General features: G+C 42.4%; 1 protein-coding gene across 13 annotated transcripts in view; it reads right to left on the bottom strand.

The window, feature by feature from the left end:
• Positions 1 to 26,239, bottom strand: part of CDC14B (cell division cycle 14B) — a 1,298,523-nt gene that overhangs the window by 931,040 nt on the left and 341,244 nt on the right. The window contains exon 1 of one of the 13 annotated variants that reach the window (XM_069625684.1): positions 9,273 to 9,595. The exons of 11 other annotated variants lie outside the window; for them this stretch is intronic. In XM_069625684.1, coding sequence (XP_069481785.1) covers positions 9,273 to 9,315 — 43 coding nt within the window. In that variant the 5' untranslated portion in view covers positions 9,316 to 9,595. Of the gene's footprint in view, positions 1 to 9,272; positions 9,596 to 26,239 lie in introns of those variants that run through there. One more of the 13 variants, XM_069625681.1, reaches the window with a different exon arrangement.

Here is a 26,239-nt window from a genome sequence, read left to right as displayed (position 1 = left end):
CACATGTGGACTTCTATTATTGATGGAGAAATAAAGAGACAATCATGCTCCTGTTGCCAAACAGGTTCCCAAGATAATGTTTTAAATACGTTGCTGTGTTCATTAATCAAGTGATTTGTGTACTTTCCATGGCAGGCCTATAATATATGACATTATTTTAGTTCATGAACTTCAGTGACAAATAATTGCACTTTGCTATATGGCAAGGAATGGTAAACAATAGAGCCAACGGCTTCACCATTAACCAAAGTGTGTGTTCATAGGCAACACACTCAGGGCCTGATTCACAGAAGTGAATTGGCACAATCCCATAGGAAAACGTTATGTGAACCAGGCCCTTAATCTCAGGGACTAACCATTCATAATTTCCATTCCTTAAATATTTCAAAGTTTTCAGTAATTTAGAGTGATTTACTCACTGGGTAAGCTCTTCAAAAATCCGTAGTCATTGGTTAATTGGCTATTGTATTGCTTCAAATATTATTTTAGTTATCATTCATATACTACACACTACAATGTAATTTCTTTCTTGGCTCACTCATGGCAAAAATCACTTAAAAACCCCAGCCCTCTTCTAATGTCAGTCTACGTTTGGAATGGCCACCTTCCTGGTAACTCCTATACTGTATTTTCTAGAAATGTTATCTTACGAGTACGTTCCTTGTTGCTTCCAGTCTGCCTCCAACGTCCATGCTTAAGCATCTGTACAATCTGTGAGCTGCTAATCCGAGTCCTTTGTCTATGCTAGGGTGGTATGGGCACCTTTTCCATACAGCGAGTGATCTGTGTCATGCGCACCTATACTATATTTTTCCTATAGCTGCTATTGTTAAAATGTGTTCCGTCTGTGCTAGAACACAAGTACCCCCATCGTGGACTGCTAATGTTGCCCTTGAAATGCCACTTACTCATTTCCATAATCCTAGCACAGATAAAAGGAGTTGGGGTGAAGGAGATCCCATCATGCTTATTTTGATCACTGCCAGAGTAATATCAAGTTATGTGTTGGGATGAGGGGGGCGGGAGTGAGGAAAGTGGCAAACCGATATATTCTTGAAGGTCTTAATTTGCATGGTTTTAAAGAGGGGTCTCAAATGTGTCTGGGCGCCAGAAACCTTTGAGATGGCCTTGTGAAAATGATTTTGTATTGTTGCTTGTGCGCACAAAGGGTATTTCGTGTCTCCTAGTTTCTCAGTGAGAACAACTCAGGTGGTTCATGGCCACTAGAGTGAAGGGGCAGAATGGCCAGCAAGTCGAAAGTATTGTAACGGAAAGTGAAGATGGGTGGTGAGGAATGACGCACAGCCTGTGGGTGTTTGATTTACCCCACCCATGGCGATGCGATCCTATGGCCATTCACACCCACTACCTGCACCTCTCCATCCAAAATTCATCCCCCGAGTTCGAGGACATACGTTAGCTTTCTGGGGAGGCCTTCTGAAAGGTAAAGTCTTAGCTGCAGTGATATACCAGCGCATAATTAAATTAAAAGGTCTTAAATGGCTGAATGCACACTTGGTTGATTTAGAAGCAGAACGTGCGTCTCTGTCGGTTCCTTCTTTGAACATCGTTCGAAACACACACAAATAATTCGAGGGGGGATGCAACTGGGGTCGAGGGCTACATGGTGGTGTGGCCTGAAGTGTGCCCAGCACAGGACAATAAAAAAGAAAATGTGTCGGGTTACCTTTTTTTGTTATTGTCCCACACTTGGAATTCGAACCCGAGCCCCACTGCTGATAAACCGTTGTTGGATTGCACTGTGCCAATTCATAGGTGCACAATTTATTTTGTTTCTTTCAATAGACTGCTTGACACAGTCCATTGAATGAAACAAACGAAATCCAACACCTACGATACAGCACAGTGAAATTGTGACCGGCAGGGCGCTGGTTCGAATCCCCTACATGGAAAGAAAAAAAAAGGGCGCTGTCGGAGGTAGTGTGAGCCCCTGCTCGATTGGGGTATTGGGAGACTGCCAGGGCTGAGCCCCAGCTCATTTAAAGCCCTAGGTAGCACGACCATTGGTCTGTGTTAACATAGCAGAAACTAACATTTACATTGATCTAGACGCATCAAAGCAAGCCATTTTGAAGCAAAGTGAATTATTTCCAATGTAGCAAAATGAAAATGTATACATTCTGATCTTGGAGCAGGGCATACTCAACTGTCAAGTCTGCTATTTTTTCAAAGACTGCTATTTTTTTAAAAATCCAAACAGGGTCAAAATAAACACGTTTTGTCGAATTTACAAATGGTAACATTGTCGAAGGAGAAAGGCATTAAGTAATGTTAGTATTTTAGGAAATAACTGAATAGAAGCAGTAAAGCAAAACTACTGAATTAACTTTTAGACACAAAGGAGTTCACTTAACATTAATTGCAAACTCCTATATTTTCCTCAGCTTTACCCAGTAATGTAAGCAACTACGCGCCCTTTACCTTTCATGCATTGTGTTCCGAAGCGTATGCTATAACTAACCACTATAACTAGCCACTAAAGAGAAAGTGCTGCCTCAATGAAAAAATAGTGTTCTGGTCCAACAACAAGGATGGGAATATGCTGTCCTTTGTGAGGTTTAAAATGAGTTCTAATTTTTTGGTAAACTCCTAGTGATATAACGTATAAGGGGGTATTTTACCATATATAAGGATATTGCAAGTAGGGCTGTACCGAATAGTGAATTTACTATTCGACCGAATACTGAATAGTTGGTCCAAGTATTTGGCCGGAGCAGAATGGAGAGTCAAATAGTTTTAAAAGTTAAAACATGATGGGGCCTGGCAACCACTACACACCCAATTGTTGCAGGGGTGGTCTCAGGGCCTTGCCCTGGTATCCACTTCCCCCATGTTGTTTTGTATTTTAAAACTCTGTACAACAGGGGTCCTTAGGCCTTGCACCAGCTGGTGCATTTTTTCATAATTACCTGGGGGCACCAGGGCAAGGCCCAGCAACCCAACAGCAACAATTGAAGGTGTTGATGGGTCTTGCCCTAGGAGCCCCTGCTGCTGCTTTTAATTTATTTTGTATTGAGTTGGGGAGTAACCAGGGTAAGGCCAAGCGACCCCCACTCCCAAGCAAAGTCTTGCTGAGTCTTGGCCTGGAGCCCCCGCATTACCTACATTTTCTTTTGAAAATGAGCTGGGACGGACCCAGGGCCAGGTGATTTCCACCCCTTTCTCTGCAACAATTGGGCGTGTCCCACGGGGCATTGCCCCAGCAGTGTCTGATGGTGCTGGGTTATTGTTTCTCAGTGTCTGATGGTGCTGGGTTATTGTTTCTCTTTAAAAAGGGTGCAAAGGGGGCTGCTGGGCCACACCCCAGCAACGCTCTAGAGACAGGTTTGGAGAGGTGGCTTACCTTTCAGCCGCGGGGCAGGCAGCAGCAACCAATAGGAAAATACCTTATTTGATTTCTACAGCCTGTCTCTGCTTTCTATGGTTAGCTATCTCTCTCAAACACAGCCAGAGATAGCTAATCATATAAAGGGGACTTCGGCTTCGAGCAAGTATTCCAGGAAGTATTTGGCCAAAGCCAAACAGCTGTTTTTCAGCCAACATTTGGCTGAATACTTATTCGAAGCCAAAATTCGGTGACCAAATAATGGAACGAGGCCGAAGACAGAGTTGCTTTATAAGGTCACAGAACTCCGAGGTGACCTGGAATATCATTTTTATGTATGGTAGGGGGTATTTTATTACTTACAAAGCATGGCTGTCATCTTCTTTAATACCTAGCTCCTTGCTTAATCCAATATAAGCAATCTTCCATTTGCTGATCCATCTAATCAATGTAGAATCAGTTTGGATTTTAAAAAGCTAATATGCAAATAAAAATGGGTTGCATAAAAATAGTTTTGTACTTAAATATAAGTAACATGTAGCTTCTTTCTCACATGTATTATATTTCAGCAATGCACAAATAAAACATTCTACCATAAACCGTTCTGTGGCAATGAATAGCTGTAAAGTGTCAGACGACTGTTACAAGCTTATAGTCCACGTGAAATCAGTGGGGCCATGTTTGTTGGGCAGGAAATTTTCTACCATTGGGGCGGTCACTTTCTTGGTGAGAATGCACGATCTATGTTCTGCTAACCGTGTTTTGATGGGTCGAGTGGTCATACCTACATACCGTAGCCCACAAGGACATGTGATTAGTTATATGACATTACTGCTATTGCAGTTTGTCAGTGTATTTTGGGTCCATGAGTAGTTCCAGCCAATGTCAATGGTTTTAGGTCTGGTTGTGTTTGGACAGGCACTGCATTGTGCACATGGTGTGTGTCCCATTGGAGGAGGTTGGTTCCACAGCATGGTCTGTGTATGATCCCTTGGTTCTTTGTATGTTTGAATCAATGTATCTCGTAGATTCCTTCTCCTCTTCATTGCGAACCGTGGTTTTTCCATTGTTGTTTCGCCAACGCTGAGAATGGGCCACAGTTTTAGGATTTCCTTTTTCAGGCGATTCACCATAGGTGAAAAACTCAGAACTGCTGTGATTTTGTCTAAGTCAGTGTGTTGTTGTTCCAGAGTTATGTCCAGTGGGATATTATGGGCTTGTCTGATGGTGCATTTGGGGTATCCCCGGGCTTTACATTTTTCAGCCAAGCCACCTGATTGATTGGTATAGTCAACTGTGTTTGTGCAGTTTCGGCGGTAGCGGAGGAATTGCCTGAATGGTAAATCATGTCCGAGACTTGAAGGGTGGTAACTTTCAAAGAGTAATAGGGCATTGCGTTCAGTTGGTTTGTTGAACACTTTACTGATAATCATTCCGTCCCTTGTCTCAAGTTGCAAGTCTAGGAAGTGTATTGATTCCTTGCTGTGAGTTTCAGAGAAGGTGAGGTATCTGTTTTGAGCGTTCAACCATGTCAAAGTTTACAAGGTCTTCTTCATTGCCGTTAAACATTATAAGGACGTCGTCTATATATCGAGACCACATTTCTATTTTTGTTGTCCATGGGTTGTTTATGTCATGCATGGTCCGGTCCTCGAAATCTGCCACATATAAGTTGGCCAGGCAGGGTGCAAACGTTGCACCCATCACAGTGCCTGAGATTTGTTTGAAGAATAAGTCTTCATATATGAAAACGCTCTTGGCCGAGGCAATCTCTGCCAGTTGCATCACCAAAGTCACTGGCGCCTCCATGGGTGGAGATTTATTTCCCAACAACTTGTAAGGTTGCCATTTGCAGTATTTTCATATAGAGGGACTCTATGTCTAGAGTGACCAGAATTTGCGAGTCATGGTTGAACGGTTGGTCCTTGATAAGATGTAGAACAGCCGTAGTGTCCTTAAGATATGATTTCATTTTGCGTACTTCGGTTCCCAGGAAGTAGTCCATGAATTGTGAGAGGGGTTCCAAGATGGATCCGATTCCAGATACTATAGGTCTTCCAGGTGGAGGTATTCTACCCTTATGCACCTTTCGGAAGGGCGTAAACGCTGGTTTTCTTGTAGATTTGGGATGGAGGAATTCATATTCTTTCAGACTTATGTGTCCCTCTGCACTTGCTTCTTCCAGGATCGGTACAATAAGTTGTTGAATCCCTTCAGTTGGGTCAGCGCTTGAAGAGGAGAATTGCCTAGCACTTCGGTGCTGGACTGCCGCTGGGCAGGACAAAGAATGATATGCAGGGATTTCTTCTGTGAAAGGGACAGTGAGCTAAAGACTTGGTTGAGACTCTCCCAGGGGCCATCCACCCAAGAACAGGTCAATGGGCTATGTTTGTGTCGGTAGAGAGACTCCCAGAACCCCCTTTGTTGTGTTTTTTATTAGGTACATCTAACCCAATGTTGTCGAGCTCAGGGTTCAAGAACTAGCTGATGTGTGTAAATAACGCAGAATACCACCGCAGGGAAGATCGATGAAATAGAAAAGCAAGGTGCTGCTTATGTCGATGGTTTCCGAGCTGCATAAGGTGCCATAAAACAGACCCTGGATGAAGGATATGTCAAAAGTAAAGCTTTTCAAATAAGACTGGTATTTAAAAATAATCAGATCGTTGGCTATACTCAAGATTCTAACTCATCTACCTAAAGGGTGCACATGTACATATTGGAAAGCACATAATATCCTTAAACGTGTTTATTGAGTTAATATCTCTTTGGTACAAGCATTTAAGGATTAAGTGGTTACTCCAGATAATCAGTTACACCGAAATAAGGAGGATTATATTTATTTGCATTTATAAAGCGCACAACTGCCCTGAGACATTGTGGCCCTGTTACAGCTTGTTCACTTGGCAGGCATACATATAAGTAGCATCTAATTCAGTTGGTAGGCAGGCATATCAACAAATTTAAGCAGAATAGATGACAGGCATAGGACGTATAGAGCATGCATATTGAGCTGTCACTAGGCAGCATAACTATGCATGATGGTTGGTTCTAGCGGAACAGTGTAGTTTTCAGCATTTTACAGAAGGCAGTGTAAGAACTTTCATTTCTGAGTGTGGCGGGTAGGGCGTTCCAGTTTTTGGGAGCCAGGTGTTGGAAGCTGGAGCCTCCAGCTTTCACTCTTTTGAAGGCTCAGACGTAGATCTGGTTAGTCGGGTGTGCTCTAATGGGTCTGTTTGAGGAGTTGAATGTGATTCTTTCAGATAAGTAGGGTGGGGCCTCGGTGGAGAGGCACCTATGCGTGATGGGCAGAGTTTTAAAGAGTATACATTCTTTTACTGGTAGCCAGTGAGCTTCTTTCCTGGCCTGAGTGATGTGGTCCCTTTTCAGAATGCTTAGGGCTGACCTGAGGGCGTTATTCTGCGTGACCTGTAGTTTATTGAGGTTTTTGGCCAAGGAGCCCGAGAGTAGGGCATTGCAGTAGTCCAGTTTGGTACCTACTGTGGCTCTGGCAATGGATAGGCAGTTTTTCATGGAGAGGAAGGGCTTAACAGCATTGATCACCTTGGTGGCGAGTGCGGCCGAAGAGGCTATAGCATTGACCTGCGGTGTCAAGGACAGTGAGGCGTCGAGGTATACTCCCAGGATCTTGATTTCTGCTGAGACTGTGATGATGGTGTTATCTATGGTGAAGGTATTGTACTGAGTAGGAAGCTTATTGAATGTTTCCCTGGTGCAAACTATGAGGATCTCAGTTTTATCACCATTTAGGCAGAGGCCATTGGCTGCCATCCAGGTTTGGATAGTTGTGTAGATTTTGGTTAGTGCTGCAGTGTCTTGTTCTTATAAACCGGTCAGGGGGAGAAGTACCGGAGTGTCGTCAGCATAGTTAGTAGACGCTATGTTACGATAGTCAAGATCATTGAAAAGAGGGAGGTTGAAAATAATGTATAGTGTGGGGGCAGTGCACGAGCCCCGAGTGACTGCGCAGTGGGTGGTGGTGGGGGAGGCGCAGGCTGCGTCTGAGAAGACTCATGAGGCTTCCATTTAGGAAGGAGGCCTACTCAGGCTATAGCTTCGGAGAGAAGTTGGCTTCACAGGACGTATTGAAGAATGTAATAACTTCAAAGAAAATACAGTCAAACCTATTTTTTTGCAGCAAGATGTATCAAGTGAGCTTAGGAAGTCAGAAGAGCAGGTTTTCAAAGAACGAACGGTTGTTTGATCTGAGCACCTAGCAAAAAAAAAAAAAAAAAAGTATCTTTAAAAGGGTCTAAAATTAGCAGAAATCTTAGTTGCATCTCTGAATGCCTGTTGTGCCTCTGTAACTAAGGTGTCTGTCTTGTTGCCTTTTACACCTGCTAGGGTTGACAAGAGTTGGAGACAAGCATCAAAACAAAAAGATGTCTTTTAGACATATTTCTCTACTCCTTGCAGTGCTACCTTTCTATAGGCTGCGGAAATGTACAGAATTTCAGACAGCATGTATCCTCCAGTTGCTCGCAGACATTGGCTGGCAGCAACAAAGTTAAAGACTGTTTTTGGTGTTGGCCATTAAGTGGTGCTTTAACTACTGCATTTGAGTACAGCTAGATGAGATGTGAGGAGGGGGTCACAAAGCTAGTGAATATTGCTTTTTATCCACCGATTGAGCGTGCATGGCCATATCAACCTCTATGGCCATTCCCACCCACTAACTCATACCTCTCAACTATGGTGTCACCTGCAATTTAAGCAGCTCTCTCACCCGCCAAGCTCCCTACACGCCCATTGCAATCAATGGCCTTTTACCCGCCAAATAAAAAATAAAAAAAAAAATCGTGTTTTCGGCCACCCAGGGACGGTGAAAGGTTGATAGCTATGCTAACTGCTCCCCTCTGCTCAAAACGAAGCCTCTCTGGATCACGTGCAGGTAGCTCTGTCATACTGCCAGTGTTATTCCTAACCAGTCTTCAGAGAAGTGATGGTTTAATTGGAGTTGTAAATGAGCTCCTCGTCTAATAAAATGGTCTTAACCAAGCGTTCCTTCAACCACTTAACGTATAAGCAATACGTGTGTCCTCACTTCTGTTCCTTGCACATAACTGATTTGTGAGTAGGTATTACATAGACATTTGTCAGGCACTAGCATCATATGCCCATGTACTGAGGCCATTAGCCAGCTGTCGCCATCTTATGTCAAGATAGTAGCATCAGGGGAGTTGCTAGGTCTGGAAAAGACCCGGGGCTAAGTTGATGGCGGAACTGTTGGGACCGGGGGCTAGCTAGTCTTTTGGCTGTAGCTCCTGAGATTCTATCCGGGGCTACAACCAAAAGATCAGGGGCTATAGCCCCCTTGGGCCCCCTCTAGCAACGCCCCTGAGTAGCATTAAGGCAATGCCAGAGTAATGCCCATCCCATGCTTACACAAAAGCTTAACAACATCTGTTAAGTCGGCCGGGATAGGATTCAGCACTTTGCATGCAAGGGGAAAACAGAGATGTTAAGAACAAGCGCGTAACTCCTCAGTGTAACAATTTTATTTATTAGAGTAACAGTCAACATACTTTGAAAAAAGTTTCAATTTAATAAAGTGCAATAAGAATTCCAGTGCGTGTTGGGGTATGCAAGCGGCAAAGGCGCTTTTACAGCATAAGCCGGCAGAGCGCTTTGCTTTCGGGGAAGATTGTGAAAGTGGTATAAGACTCTAAAACGACAACTCTAGGGGAGGGCACAAAATCAAATGCTACAACTGTATATTAACGTTTTTTCATAACCGGAATTTGCAAGAGGGTCCACTCAAGCAGCTTCAAATAAAAGTACGACTGCCCCATCAAACTCCCCGAGTTCCATCCGATAAATAAAATCGGACTTGTGTCCCTCTGCTACACATCAATCACGTCTTCTGTCCAAATGTGTGCGGAGTGCCCGGAGGTCACCGACATACCTGGGATGATGGGGGCGGCATGATGTAGCTCCTGCTCACCCATTGTGCCTGGCAGGGCGACTGCGGTATGGCGAGCAGAGGCTCCGCTTGGCTCCTGTGCCCAGGAAGGGCCAATGCTATAGTGGCAGGGGAGGCACCTCTCCAACAAACATCCAAAAAACGACGTCCAGGCTACAAGTAACACCACACACGAGGAACTAGCCTGTGCAGTCAATTACCCACCACGAAACGAAACAGCAGCAACGCAATGCTGACATTGCGCGCCAGCAAGGACAACACTACACATAAACACAAACCCACACGGGTCACACCCACAACACCGTAACGCGTAGCAGGCAGCACCAAAGACAGACATCCCTCCCCTGCACTTCCCGCACCGCCCCCTCCGCTGTCAGTGACCTCCACTGACCGCCATCTTGCAGCGCGGCGGTTTGTCTCCGCTCTAGTTCAGTTAACAAACAAACCAAGAGGAATACGGCCACCAAAAGCAACCTCTCAAGAGCAGCTTGATGTTACAACGGCAGCAAGCGCACAGCAGATTGTCTGCTCGCCAGCGCAGCTAACTTTTAAAATCTGTGATATCATTACTAACTCTATTATTACTATCGACGATAATAACACTTTTCATTGAGCCTAAAACACGTTTTTTGATATTTCCTAGAAGTGCAAATAGGAAACGTGGTGGCATGCGTTGGTTCTGGGTAGACTGAACTCAGGTTACTCCACTTTAAGATGGCCGTTTCCATACAAGGACAAAAAAGGGAGGCGACACCAGAGCACTGCCTAATTCGGAGCATTTAGTGACTGCCAGAGACCCAAGTGCTGGAGTGGCCACACGCAAATACTGGTCTCGGCCCTACTTGTACTAAGGGTAGACGGTCACTTGTGACCCACACAATAAAGTTCTCTTCTCGGTGACGCTACTTGTGCCATCCCGCACTAATCAGCCACGTGTTAAAGGATAATTTCTGTAATCTCCTTTAAACCACCCAATTGTACATAATACATCGGCGTGACTTCCATTCATATTCCATTGTTATAGCAACCTTAACGCACCAAAATCTCGCGGTTTTGTCATCCCATGAAGGACACAATAAACCCTTTCCCTGAGGTAGATTTAATTGCGCGCATGACTTGTTGGCTATAAAGAAATCGGAGCATACGTCTAAGATGGCCACATGCATTGATTCATGTTATGGGTCTACTACTGCCTCGCTTCGTCGTGACGTCTTCGTTATGGGCAGGCTTCCACGTCAGAGGCGGTCTTTCCTGACCGTTTGGGGTCTCGAGAGCCAATATATTGTGGAAACCCGAGTTTAAATGACTGCGCCATTTAACAGAGTAATTTCCAAGTCCCTCCCCCCGCCGCCCCGCAGTGCGCTGCAACCCAGAATCCGCTGTCAAAACAACAAAAGCTATCTGGTGTGCCAAAATTACAAGTTGTCATAAGTATGTCAGTCGAGAATACACGAGTGAGTAAAACATGCACACTATTTTTAGAGCGGGACTCAATTCTCTATAGGAAGGGACGGTGTCCCATTTCCGTGAGAACTTGGGGCTCAAGAGCTTAAATAACCAGTTTATTTTTTATTTTTTTTTAAATGATTGTTTGGCTGATAAAACAACCTTTCAATTCACAATTCAAATTTGTACACATTACATTTTTATAATTTCATATACATTTCATATATAATTTCATATTTTAGAAGCATACAATACACAATACATCTAAAAGGGAAAACAACGTAATACTTATTTAATAACAGAGCAAATTATGCTAAATTTATCAACATTCCCATATTTTTAAAATTCTTATAGTCATTTACTAACAGAGAACACATAAAATGTATAATTTCAGTACACAATTCTGTAGATAAAAAAGTTACTAAATTCAATTTGTCTCATCACATAATTCAAGCTAACATTTAATCTCACTATCCACTTTCTTCACATGTACAGTTTGTTCAGATCATACATAAGCAGTTCTTATACATGTTACTTATTTGTGTTGTTTAATCACTTGGAAACCCTACTACTACTACTAGCATACATGCCAACATTCAGATGCACCTGAGAGGGAGATTTCCACAAGGAAATCGGGAGATCAATATTTCCCCATAGGAATGCATTGGGGCTACAGTTATTTTAGGCGGGAGACCATGAAAAATAGCAATATTTTTCACTTAAAAATCAGGAGTCTCCCGCCTAAATCGGGAGGGTTGGCATGTATGTACTAGTACATTTTCTTTTATTGACTAACCCCAACTACAGCACCATGTTCTGCAGCATTCAATTCCAGTCATTCTAGAAACTGAATAGTAGCAATTGTAATTGAGGGTTTTTCAGCTCCAAATATTTCATACCAAGCATCGTCAATAGACGAGCTCTGGGGAGTATTGAACAGATGTTTGAAATGTTTTTTTCGGCTCAGGGATAAGTCGCACATTCAACTATCAGATGTTGCAAAGTTTGTTTCCTTCCTTTTTACAGAATCAACATACGTTATCCTTTTAAAGAAGGCCACGTCTGGCAAGAATGTCTTTTGTGTCCCATACCATTAGTCTGAATCTCATTTACTGAATCCTAAAATGTGGAGACGGATATTTGGTTAAGTAAGCAGCCGTTACCCTCAATTTTTTGTGACCAAAAGGTACGGAATTAAAATCGATATAAGAATTACATTTGCCTTGGGTCGTTATCCACTCTTGTTGGTAAAGTTTAAGTTGAGCATGATATGGATTGGTCACCAGCAGCTCAATTGTTATATCAGCATCGGCTAAAACATTCAGGGTAAAATGTCTCAATTTTGATGGAAATGGATGTGTTGATTATAAAAGATATGATGCTAAAATGTGTAAAAGATCATAGGTTTGTGCTGCTTGTATACATTTTCTAAGCAATGTGCATAGCTTCCAAGAATAGACAGCAGATAAGGAAAGAGCAGCCATCTCAAAACGCATCAAAGAGACTGGGGTGGAATTGGGTAAATTAAAAACCGGTCGCCAACATTGTCCCTCAATCCTATCCCAGAATAATCTGTCTGGTAGCCATTTTGTTTCGGCACAATAGTTATAATAGGAACTGCTTTCTGGGTGTAATATATCATGACTGAACTAAAAGTCAATTTTTCCCAAATTTATAGAGTATTATTTTCGCTTGGAAGATAGCAGAGGACAGCTTCCATTCTATATTTTCCACATACAAGTCATCATTCAATCGGATCATTTATAATCACGCCTAGATACTTATAGTAAGGTGTCACCAACAACTCCATTTTTTGCAAAGTCGATGTGAATGATTGCTGCTGGCGTCGTTTGGATTAAATGCATTCCATTACTTGGGTTTTCTCTAAATTAACATGTGATTTGTTTGTGCATACAAGCTTAGACCTTCAATCAACCACTGAAGGCCTCCTTGCGTTTTAGACAGTATAATGAGATCATCAGCATAGAGTAACCACAGGATTTGCTGAGATCCCATCTTTGGAGCGTCAGAGTTTATGTTGATAAAACTTTCTCCCAAATCTAATATAAAAAGATTGAAAAGGGTAGAAACGAGTATGCACCCCTGCTTAAGGCCTCAGTGCGTGAAGAAAGTTGACATTAGGCCGTCCAAGGTTAATCTTACTTGCATAGAGGTGTCAGAATGCAGCAGGTCAATCAATGTGACTATGAAGGATGGGCATTGAAGCTTCTTCCGTTTTTTTAATAGCAACGATCGGTCAATAGAGTCAAATGCAGTTCTGAAATCTACAAAGGCTAGATATAAAGGTTGTCTTCGAGATATATACAGAGAGATTTCATTGCATTGGTAGCAGTGATGTCAACGGCAGTACCCATACCTGCAACAAACCCGTTTTAGATTTGGGTCCCGATTCTTTGAAAGTTTTATCATTTATTTAGTCTCTCATTATAATCCTAGCAAACATTTTTCCTGGGGTGTCACGAAGCGCGATCGGTCTATAGTTAGATGGATTTTGTCGATCGCCCTTCTTGAATACCAGTAAAATTGAGTGTCGCCAGGATTTGGGCAATTTTTGGTTTAGGATCTGAGAGAATAAGCTGAAAAGGATCGATACCCATATTTCAGGAAATTGTTTAAGCATCAAGTTTGATAGTCCATCAGGGCCGGGTGCCCTTGAATGGCTAGATTTGTTTATATAATATGTTGCATATGGAAGTGTGCACTTATAGTTGGAGAAGGAGCCCTCATTATGGTAACTGGGCTGGCATATAAATTTGAAAAATGAGACACCCATTGGGTTTCAGAGACACTGTTGATTTGTACCACAGTTTGTAAGTCAGAATTTGTACTATTAATAAGAGCCCAAATCTGCACAGAATTTTTATTATGGATTGTTTTTAACATTAGGTCTCCATCATTTTGGAACATCATTGATTTGTGTGATCGGACCCAGTTTTTGTATCCCGTTTTAACCAATTTTAATGCAGACCATCTTAGTTCTTTAGATAGCGAAAGAGTAAATTTCTTCTCTTGTCTATGAAGAGATTTCCTTTTTTTTTTTTTTTTTTACAAGTGGATCAAATGTGTGCAAGGTTTTATATTTTCTCTGGTCATTATTATTTGGACTAACTCGAAATAGTTGTAACAAGTCACTATACTCAAAGTAATTTTGTCAGTAATGTTCAAGAGATTTTAAGTCTGTATCCTTTAATACCACATTACATTTTGAGAGTTTGTCTTCAGACCAGTAGAATCTATTTTGGCCATTGTTTTAAGTAACGGTTCCTTGCATTTTAATCTTGTTTTTGCTCAGCAGATTATTAGTCATATTCCATTTTAGATTTGTAATCTCATGATCACTCTCTAATGAGGGTATTACATTTGTATTTTGTATTTGAAATTTTATTTTGCTTTATATAGCGCCTTTGTCCAAAGCGATTTACATGAGAAAAGGTCATCGGTACATAAAATCAGTAATGCAAATCAATGTTCAAGTACTGCCAGTGACAATCAATCAGGGGACTGAAGCAAGTGAATTTTTCAAAGAACGACGGAACAGAGAATAATAAGTAATGGAACAAAGAGAGAGGGGAAGCTTGTTTCAATGAAGAGGAGCAAGGAGTTGAAAAGAATGAAAGCGGAATTGAGCACAGGGGGGACAGGGAACATTCAGTTTAAAAAGAACTGAAGAATGGAGAGAGCGGGGAGGAGAATAGAATGATAGGAGAGATGCAAGATAGCTGGTGGCAAGTCCATACAGAGATTTAAAAACTAAGCAAAGTAAATTAAATTTAAGCTGAGAATGGAAAGACAGCCAGCCAAGTGAGGCAAGAGAAGAGGAGATCGAGTCTCCGTAGGCGAGAAGGCAGAATGAATGAATAGACGAGTGAGAGATTGATTTAAGAGGAGCAAGATGAGAACAAGGAAGACCAAAGAATGTGACAGAACAGTAGAATAAACAAGAGAATATTAGCAAAGAATGAAGAAGTTTGGTGGCGTGAAAAATGAGAAAAGGATGAACTCTACGAATATTGTAGAGATGAAAATCGACAGGCACAAGATGTTAGGGAAATATGGTAGGCAAAGGAGAGGTTAGAATCGAAATGGAGACCAAGATTGTGGACAGTGAGAGTAATAGATAGGCTGGAGGGAGGAAAGGAAATAAAAGAGGGAGGAGACTGTAACAAGCGTGTTAGCGGGAAAGAATAGGACCTCAGTCTTTCCAGCATTAAAAGTAAGGAAATGGGAGGCCATCCAGGATTGAATAGCAGAAAGACAAGTTGAAAGAGTAGAATGAATATCGGGCGTAAAAGACGAAACGGATAGACACAGGTGAGTGTTGTCAGCGTAAAAGTGGTGTGATAGTCCAAAAGAAGAAATTATAGGAGCAAGAAATGAAGTGTATAAGGAGAATAGAAAAGGACCAATGACTGACCCTTGAGGAACACCGTGGTCAAGGGAAAAAGAAGAAGAGGTGTTCCCACCCCATGAGACAGCAAAGGTACGGTTGGATAAGTAAGATGAGAACCATGATAGAACAGAGCCACAGAAACAGGAGGAGAGAGAGTTCAGAAGCAAAGAGTGATCCAGAAGTGTCGCAAGCAGCAGAGTGTTTAGAATATCGAGCCGTGAGAAGAGACTTAAGCACATAAGTCAGAGCTCTTTCAGTTGAGTGACCGGGACGAAAGCCAGACTGGGTAGGAGGAAGAAGTTAAAGATCAGACACGAATGTTGAGATTTGTGAGTACACAAGATGCTCTAGAAGCTTAGCTAAAAAAGTTAAGAGATATAGGATGAAAGTTTGAGACAAGAAGGGGATTAGCTGTAGGCTTTTTTTTTTAGAATCGGAACAACAATTGCGTTTTTGAAAGCAGAAGGAAAAGTAGAGGTAGAAAGACAGATGTTAAAGAAGAAGTGAGGAAGGGTATGAACAGCGGATATATTTTGGGAATGGATAATGAAGGAATGAGGTCAGTGGGGGTAGCAGCAGGCCGGACTTTGGCTAACAGATGTATCACCTCAGACTCAGAGACTAGATAAAGTTAGAAACAGTATTGGACGAAATAGTGAATAGTAAAGGAGAGGGATTATAAGAAGGTGAGGATAGAATGTCCGGATGTAGAGAGTGAACTTTAGAAGAGAAAATATTTGCAAGATCAGATGCTGATATGGATGAGTTAAAGGAAGGATCAGGTGTGGGAGGAGAGAAAAGCTGAGTTAGTGTTTGGAAAAGGCGACAAGGGTATGTCGATTGGCTATAAGATCTGAGGAATAATAGCATTCAGCAGAGTTAATGCAGTTGTCGTAGAGAGCGTGATAGGAAAAGTAGGTAGCGTGATTAGCAGGAGATCGAAGTTTGCGCGAGCGCCTTTCGAGATGGGCGCTAGAATTGAGTCACGAATTGAAGCACAAATGGAAATAGATCACTTTTTACATAGATCTAATCAATTATAGCACTGGAAGATCCTCTTTCCCATGTATTTTGAGGAGGGATTTCACCCTGCAGTGCACCATTTTCATAGTCATATTCCTGATTTTGGTAAATGTATTCCATCGCACTAATCTAAGATCTGCGTTGTTAAATGGGTTGTCTAGACAATGTAAATTAAAGTCACCAACCATCACAATATGTGAGACTGTTGGAGCCATAGTGATCAAGTCCCATAACATGTCTAGATCTTTAAAATATTGGTAGTCCGATATAGCTACTGGATTCTAATATATATAAACAGTTTTACCTCAATGATTTTTATTTGAACCAATTGCATAAATGGATTGGGGGTAGTCCAGGATTCCAAGGTAATTCCAGAGCTAATCTTTAAGGCGATTAGGAGACCCGACATGGGTCGGTCCTCTTTGGGGCATAATGCGGCTTTCAGAATTATGTTATAATTATCCCATGAAGGGGCTTCCATTAACCAGGTTTTCTGGAGTAAGACTATATCATGTTGTTCCAAGCAGTTTGTTAGATTTTTTAGCAAGTGAGAGAATCCTCTGGTGCTCCAACTCACCAAGGAAATATATGTAACGTCACCATTGACTTCTAGTTACGCTTGAATGTTACAACAGGTACAGATAGTGCCAGTTTGGGCAAGACGTACAGCGGGTATCCTGTATCTAGAATCTTAGTTCCAACTATGCTAGAACGGGCAAGGTTAGGGACGCTGGATCCTTCTAGCAATATTTCAAAGCCCAAGATGAATAGCTTTTTCTTGGCCGACCATATTGTATTAAAGACCACTCTGGAACTTAACCATATTCTCGAGGTGTCAATAGATCCTATATGTTCTAGCGATGGAATGTCAGCCAGAATTGCCAAAATGCTGGTTCTATTGAGATCATATTTAGAATAGGGAGATCCCCGGCATCGGTAACAATTGTTTCTTTTTTTCCCTATATTGGGATGTAACCTGGGACTTGTAATTGTTTTTATCCTTCATGCAGTTGTCATTACACTCCCTTATAGGTCTAACCGATTGATTCTCTGAAACTTACCAACCCTTTTACCATACAGAGGCTCCTCAGTCTCATAATGTGTGCCTTCGATATCAGTATTTCGCAAATTATATGTTTGTAGTATAGAATTCTGGGTGGCCATATATTGTTCAATGGCAAGTCGTATAGCCTCATGTGTTTTATATTAGGACTCGATTGTTCGATAGCATGCCATTTTATTTTGATTTGGCACTTTCTATTTTTCTAATAATTCAGGTTTAATAGCCATAACTGATGTATTTTTCTTCCCCTCTAGATTTACGAGAAAATTTGTAGTAATCCGTGTTCTGGTTTATCAGAAGGCATACTATTTTGTGTCGAATTCGGTGTAATAATAAGATTTTCTAAAGCGGGTTGGATTTTCTGTGCAGCCATGTAGCTATCAACCTCCTTTCTAATTTCATGCCGCCTCAATTCGAGGGCCTGGTTGTCAATTTGCAATATTTTTCGCTCATTAGTAAGATGAGTGTCTTTTTGCTATCAGGTTCTCTCTCAGCTAAATGCCATTTTATAAGTTTGTCAATTTGAATGGGTTGGTTGTTCAACTTCGTATCAAGGGTTTCAAATAGTTTCAATAGAGATGAAATTGCCAAATTCATAGCGTGTAGCGTAGTTTCCAGTAAAATGGAAGGCAAGATTTTGGGTACTGGCATCAGCATAAAAGGAGAGCAATTATTGAGTTTTCTAGGTGTTGGCGCAGCGTAGGAGGAGGCTAATATTGATTCATCTTCCGTTCTATTATCAAAGAGAACGGGAGATTGGGATAGGTTATCGTTCTCCTTGCAAGCCAAAAAGCAAGAACTATTGGATTCCAAATCAATTACCGCTGGCTCCGAGTGGGTTACTGAAGCAATAAATCGATTTGGAACAGTTGGTGTACATGCTTCTTGATTAGATAAAGAAGAAGCATGTGAACCAATATGGGTGGCATTAGAGCAGGTTTCATGCATGTTTCGGGCCGGTCTTTTTTATGGTTTAGGTGCATTGTGAATAGGCGATGCAATCTCTGTAAGTATATAGGAGTTTGTTATTGAATATTCCGGCCACCTGTTAGGGCCGGACAATTAAACTTGATGCGGGCTGGTTGCGGGAAAAGGAGCACGGATAGATCATGGATTTTCAATAGAGTTGTCAAGATGTGGGTTGGGACCAAGTGGGTGAAATCGTAAGTCGCATAGTTTAGAATGAAATGTGGATACCAACATGTTTGTATGATAAAACCAGCAACAATAGATCAAAAGGAAATGTGTTTGCTCTCCTCATCTTTTACATCAATGGAATTCCCATAGAATAGCTGTGTGCGTAACAAGTAGGGGTAAAGGTTTCTAACCAGATGGAACCTGTGATAATTGAAATTGTTTGTAAGTTGTGTAAACTGTGGAAAGGAGAGGAGAGGGGACTATGACCAAATATGGAAAGTCCCCAGTGAGGGGTGTAATGTAAATATGAAACATGCAATTATAAGTTAAAGAGGATGATGCTTAGATGAATGTATCCAATAAGTGTGGGAACTAAAGATAATATGGTTACATTGTATAGGTTTAACCAATCATGTGTGGGGGGTTGACTTAACAAAATGTTTGGGAGTGTTTTAACTGTTGCAAATTGTATAAAATGCGTGTTCTTTGTGTGGTACAGGTAGACAGGTAAGTTTGACTCTTTGATGTCATCCTACCCCTCCCGGCCGTTTGTACAATAAACTTGCTTTACAGACAAAGTGTGTACGTACTCTTTAAGGGTGGGCCTGCTTTTGGTTACAGTGATCAAAGGCCCAGTCCTACATTTGGCATCCCTGGGTGGGCCCCAGGCTCTCTGAGACCTTAGGGGTCTTCGGTCTGCCCAGCCTGGCGGCAGAGCTTCTCTGCAGGGGTCACTCGTGCTCGACAAGGAGGAGGGCTACAGGTACCATATTGGTTAGAGGCCTGTCTGCCCCCCCCACCGCTTAGAGGTGTGGTACATTATTATTATTAATATTATTATTATTATGGCCCGGTTGTGCAGGCCAGATTAAAGGAGCACCACATGAGAGCGCTTTGGGGTTCACTTTTGTGAGAGTGCATCTTTGCCAGGCAAAGCAAGAGGGTGACAGGGGAAAAGAAATACATTTTTTTTAAATTCGTGGATAGGGCAAGATGGGTGTGTGTAGGTCAAGTAGGTTGGAAGAGTGAGTGTTTTTGGAGGACTGAATGAATTGTTCTATGTTGTAAGTTTTTTTACCTAGTTTGTTATTTTAGAGGTGTGGTCTCCCGCACCTGTAGGTCCATTGTAAGGATAGTCTTAATACCCTTCAGGTTGCTTGTCTGGTTGGCAGGAGCCCTTACCTTATGGTGAGGCGGCATCTTATGGTGAGACCACCTGTATACCTTTCTGGAGTGTACCCTTGTCCCTTACTTTGTATCGATTGTGGGGATGGAGCCTGCATCTCGCTTTTTCTTGGTAGTAGTGAAGGGTATCTTTCTGTAGTCAGGAAAAGACAGCAATGTAGTTGAGAGTGTTGTACTAGTATAGAAGAGAGAGATACAGCAGTGTTGTAGTGGAAAACAATGTACTCCTTTTTATGCTCGAGTAAAAGAGAAATCTCAGAGAAGTAAAGAGGATTTTTGGCCGGCATCTGTTTTTGATAATATGCTGTCTTTAGTGAATGCCTGACAAGTGTTTGAATATCGAGACAGTTGTGGTGAAGGCGAGTAAGGAGAGTGTGTGGGAAATTCTTTTGTTTAAGAAAAGGGAAAGGAAAAGGGGATTTTTTGCGGGTATTCATTACTGTGCTGTAGGTTTTGTTCTTTGGGTTTATTTCGCAATTTTTTTTAATTTTATTTTGAGTTACATTGGTGTTGAGTATGGAGACTCCATTGAATCATTTATGTCAAGTGCTCCCGGGAAATAAGGTGAACATTTTGATATACCATTGAGAATGGTTGAGAAAAACAAAAGGCAAAATGCTTAATTCCTGGCCTGACGAAGGGTTTTATGATAAGGGTATTTTGGAGAACTTGCATACTTTCCTACTAACGAAGCATACAAGTTTGAAATTGGATAATAGATGGAATATCTTGGAGTTATGGAGGTTGTACGAGAAGGACAGGAAGACCCATACAATTATGACTGTTGAGGAGCGGACAAGAAAGGAGGGTGTAGGAATTCCTTCTGCACTGCCCCATATGGGTGCTATCCTTTGTCACCCACAGAAGGATATACTAACCCTGAGTTTGAACCTCCATACTCTCCAGCGGTTACAAGTCAGACAGGGGTGACACTCCAGTCAGCTCCAATCTTCGAAAGATGGGATAATGAGGGGAAAGGGAGAATAACACCTTCTTCAGTAAAAGTTATTAATGGGTTTGAAATGTAAGGTGGAATGAAAAAAGTCTATTCAACATTTAGATCAGCACCGGAATTGGAGCAGAAGGAACAAGAGCAGGAGAAAACTGTGAGAGCAAGGAGCGATGAAGATTTCAGAAGGGAGGAGGTGCCCCCGGTCACCAGAATCGAAGATAGATTGTGGATGGTGGTAGAGAGGCAGGAACAACAGAAACTGGAAGAAGCAGTAAGGTTAGCAGAGCATGAAGTAATGCGGTTACAACAGAGCAGCAGTGAAGAACAGGAAAGAGGTAATATGCAAGCAATCAAGGTTGAGGAAGGGAGATGGAGGCATGGCCAGATCCTCGTTAGGTTAGATAAATCAGTTCTAAAGGGAGTAAATGTGCATTTGGAGATAGAAGGTGCTGTCACAGGTACAGAATCAGAACAAGGAGAAAGAGAAGTGGCATGCTACGGCAGTGCCAAATACCCTTCCGGCCCTCTAGAAAGATCTGGGGATGTGGTACTAGGGACAGAGGAGGAAGAGGATGAATGGGAAACAGATGAAGAGCAGGGAGGACAAGAGGTAGTAGGTGTGCCTCCCGCTCCAGTAGTAATCAGGGAAAGCACACCATGGGGCCTCCGGATGCACTGTGGGGCTTACATGGCTGTAGGAGAGGCCAAGGACAGATGGGGAAAGCCCCAGTAAAGGTAGGGGCAACTCAATTCCCACTACCCCAGAAGGGTCAGTGGAAGGCGTATTATGTCCCGTGGTCACACATGGACCAGAATAATCTAATAAAGACACTTCCTTCGGTCACTGTAGGGGCGGGAAAGTGGATTTATGCTTTGGAAAAACAAACTGCCAGAATCATGTTAGCGATTGGGGAAATGAAAAGCCTTTTTTTTTTTTTTTAACGGCCTTGATGGGGGAACGGGCAGATGAGCCCTGGAAAAAAGAGGGATATCCGGGGATTCAATTGAACACGAACCCCCATGATGGAGCAGCCTTTAATAATTATATGACCCAAGTTTTGGGGGCATTGAGAATGATGTACCCGATGTGCCTGATATAAACTGTATCTTGGCGAAAGCAATGAACCTAGATAAGGATCCTACTGCCCATATCCAATTAATTAAAGAAATGTGGAGGGCAGGGACGTGAGAAGCATGGGACAAGAATGTGGCTTCTACAACATGTTAAAAAAGAATTTCGGCACAACCTGGATAACATAGTAGGAATAGAGGCCAATAGTTGGCAGGAGATTCAAGCACACATTGTGCATTTTTGTAAAAGGCAGCAGGAGAAAGAGAAGGAAATCATGGAGCAAGCACAGAAGGCCGAGGCCAAGCTGGTTCAGAAAAAGATGGCAAAGATTTGTTTAGAAGGAGCAATGATAATGAGCTCCAAAGAGGGAGAGCAAGGACACATTTTTTTCCGGCATGGCACAGGAAGGTCCGCTTAGCCAGCCGCTACACATACAACAGGTCCTTCAATGACAGAAGTCAGTGGAGGCAGGACGAGCGAAAGCCCAATCCTTTCTTCCCATCGAGGGGGAGAGGAAGAGGCTGGAGACAACCAGAACGCCAGCAACAACCTAACTCAGGTGAGAATAGTGAGTCAGAGATCATGTGCGAGGGTGCCCGCAGTAGGCGGGAGACTGGCACAATGCGTAGAACACTGGCGCGATTTATCATCGAATACCTGGGTCATAAATATAGTTCAAGGGTTTCGTATAGATTTTCACTCCAACCCAGTTCAAACAAGATGGCCAAAAGAGTTGGTACATAATGCAGCAGACAGGGAACAATTAGACACAGAAATAAAGGCCTTGGTGCAGAAAGCAGCCATAAGACAGGTTTCTGATCAAACAGAAAACGTTGTGAGCAATATGTTTTTAGTGAGAGGGAAGCACAAGCTGAGACCAGTTATACATTTAAGAGAACTGAACAGCTTTGTGCTATACAGACACTTCAAGATGGACGTTATTCACCTCCTGAGAGACATATTGCAGCGAGATGATTGGCTAGTAAGGATAGATCTCAGAGAAACAAACCTGACGGTACCAATTACTGCAGAGCAAGGAAAATATGTAAGATTCCGATGGGTGGGGCAGATATGGGAATTCACATGTTTGCCCTTCAGGCTAGTGTAAGCCCCATGGTGCCTCACAAAATTGATGAAACCAGTAGTGACGCATCTAAGAGAACAGGGGATACAAATGATTATATATTTAGACAACATTTGTATAATGTGCCAAGACAGACAGACGATTAAGAAACAGGTGTGCAGGGAGTGTTTCTTGTGTTTCCTACCCATCTCCAGTTACTGACTGTGTGTCGACCTGCTGGCAACAGTTGGTGTTTTTTCTCTTTCCACACCTAAGGAGGAGGAGCTCTACACAAGAACTGTCCCCACTACGCCGAGCGGCGCAGAGTGCAGGGAGTGTTTCTTGTGTTTCCTTGTGATTTCGTGGGCTCTTGTGAATTGGAGTATGGCTGCGGCGAGAGACTCCTACGTCCACCTGACTGCCCAGAACCCTACCAGACTGCCTTCACAACCTAAGACCAGATTGCAGTACCGTCGTCGTAATGCGACACTATAAGAGAAACCGCCTGAGAAAATAGCCTATGAAGACCTGACGGAGTCCACCGGAAAAGCACAAGTAAGCCTTACATATGAAATGACACAAACACCTGACGAACTTGTCAATGTCATTGTGGATGACGTATCATGTAGAGATGGTTTAGATGGATTAGAGCACAATGTTCGCTTAACTTGTAGTTCCTGGAATCTGGAGCCACGCAGCATTAGCCTCGTCAACTCTGTCTGTTCCACAGAGAAAATGGCGACTCATCGCGTCAGTGGGAGGGACGCGGGTGCCGGTGTGTCCATTGTAGATTCTTTCAGCGTGACAAGCTCAGCGTCCTCCCTCCCTCGAACATGGAACTTTGACTCGGTTTTGGGTGCAGAACATGTCCCGTTAGTGCCGTCCGCCGTTCTGAGGCTAAGTATATTGGCACAGCGCGCCGTGAATACATTTTGTAAGAAGCCTACTGGTCCAGTTTTGCACACATACAGTTCACAGAGCTCACAATTACTTCTCCATGCCTCAGCTCAACTTCCATTCAATAAACTTGATGGATACAGCTGGGCTAGCAAAGCGCCCACCCCAGCCCTCAATCAGATGAGTGAAGAGGAAAGGACTGACCGGACATCAGTTGTAAAAGAAAAAAGTCTAAACTGGTTGCAAACGAGACCGGCAAAGCCACTGACAAAGTTACGTTAGAAGAAAAATCAATCAATGAAAAAAAGACTGGGAAGTCCAAGAAGACCAGGATGTAATGTTGCAGGTAACTGAGCTCGAGTGTAGCAACATCGTGGACTAATCCAGCGCCTAGCAACACGTTAAACATTTTGGAGCACTCTTGAGTGCTCGGAAAAGTCATGGCTTCACTCTGAAGCGCAGCTGTGCACGCAAATCCAGCAAAAAATAGCATTGAAATGAAGTGTTGGAAGCAGCACACGCATCAGTGAATCTGCAAATAAGCACGACTGACAAAGGGTTTGAATCTTGCTGTGAAGAGAAAAGTCTGAAATAACAGCGAAGTTCACTTGCTGTGGCTGACAAGCTTCTTCATGATCTAACCCAGTTGAATAATAAACTTCACAACCGAAGTGATGAACCAAAATAAATAAATAAATAAAATAACTGTGCCCGTGGGCAAACATGCAACCTTTGCTACGATTGACATACAACATCTGGTGGGTGCCCCCAAGAGTGCCCTGGAACCAGTGTGAGCACATGACATTAGAACTCAAAAACGAAGACGGGTGGCTCACCGAAGAGCCGTCATAGCAACCAGATACGGAGCAACTCGGGTAAGCACAGGTTCTATGCCTAACTACTGAGATAGCAAAAGAAGCCCTGTATCAACTATACAAAAATCAGATGCTTCGATAGACGACTCTTCATCAGACTCCTCATTCATGGATCGCGAGTTCCCAAAAATACGGAGAAGCATTCCCGTAAGACCTACTTGTACCACCGAGTGCATCTGAAAATTATTATGTCAGCAACCACAATTGCAGTTGCACCTCTCATGAAAATGTACGAACAATTGAATGACAACTTTCGAGATCAAAGCACTATGCTAGCAATGTTAAACTCCAAACTTCTAAACATCGAAGCAACCATTAATGCCACCAAGACTCATAACAAACGAAAATGAAAAATCTATAGTTGCTGCAAATCTTTTAAAGGAGCATTTATCTAACAACAAAGAAGACAAAAGCCTCCTTGCGGAAGTGGCAAGAAGGCTTTAGCTAAGAAACAATCAAGAAGTACAGAATCTATACCCCACTCGACAAGTACCGAACCATCATTCTGCATTGTGTCACTCAGGGACTCTGTGTTCTGCTGAGTGACAATGAAGAGTGTGAGACAATTGGGGCACTTTCCTTAGTTGGAGCGCAAACACACCCAGATGCAGCTAAACTAAATGAAGTGGAAGTGATCACTGGTGAAACATGTAGGACTCCAAGAGAAATTGAGCACGCTTAATCTGTGCCGTTGTTGGTAACATCCAATGACGTTACTATTGGAGGAAAAGACATAGCTTCCAGTCCCTCCACTTCTGCAAGTGCAGAAGGGCAAATAAGAAACCCTGAAAACATTGCAACTGCAGAGGAGAAGGAGGAGAACAAAAATGAAGAAAATTACTCGATCTTTTGCTCCAACAAGTCCTGTAAGACTAATAATTCCCGCAAATTCCTTAGACACTAAGGCCCTGAATGTAACATTTGAACCAGCCCGTACGTTAAATAAACTCGAGAAATCCTCAAAAGTGCAAGCACCCTGAAAACCCTTACAGGTGAATGCAACTGAGGATCAGCAAGTTTACGAACAGGACAACATGAACAAGCACCCGACCAGAGGATTGAGACAGAGAAACCAATCTGTATTGACTTGTGTGAAGAAGATGAAATTGCAAATGAAAATGCACTGTCCGAGCCCAATGATGACCAGAATTTGCAAGTGTGTAAACGTATCTCCAAACCAGACAGTCAACTGGAACCTGAAGGCGCATAGGTTGGCCACAAAGTAGCTTCCCCAAGATTTATTTTTACTATCGAGGAAAAAAGGGCAAGAAACACTGAAAAAGGAAGCGCAAAATTGTCATAAGGTTTGTCGGCTAGAATACAACCAACTACCTCAAAACAGCAGAAACATACATGAAGTCAGCTTTAATCTTTAAAATCATTCAACTTGTCCTAATAATCAGGAAAGTTGGGAAAGGCTACAAAAACCCATCCATAACCCAAAGGAGTCACGAAATGAAGTTAACAAAAAAGAAAGCTCCCAAAATCACTTAAAAGCTCACAACAGAGGTCCCTCAAAACATTTTGCAAATTTGAACATACTATTAGAACGCATTACTCCAGTCAACGATGAGCTCATTTTGAATAGGACATATTTTCTGCGTCTGCTCTACCATGTCCAAATTCTAAAAACTATTGTATCCAACGACATCAGAACAGTTGAATTTCTGGAAGAAGTGAAGTATGATAGTGTTGTGCTACACATCCAATCAAGAGTGATTCGAGATATGCTAATGGATGCAGTGCCTAATCTTATACCATTTGGATTCGACATTTTGGAAACTTATACGAATGAAGACAAGTATAAATCTTACGTGAAACAGAA

This window comes from Ambystoma mexicanum, chromosome 6p (assembly GCF_040938575.1).
Source record: "Ambystoma mexicanum isolate Mex_15411 chromosome 6p, UKY_AmexF1_1, whole genome shotgun sequence".
NCBI classification, from domain to species: Eukaryota; Metazoa; Chordata; class Amphibia; order Caudata; family Ambystomatidae; genus Ambystoma; species Ambystoma mexicanum.
The sequence above is the reverse complement of the archived record's forward strand: the minus strand, read 5'-3'. Positions and strand labels throughout refer to the sequence as shown.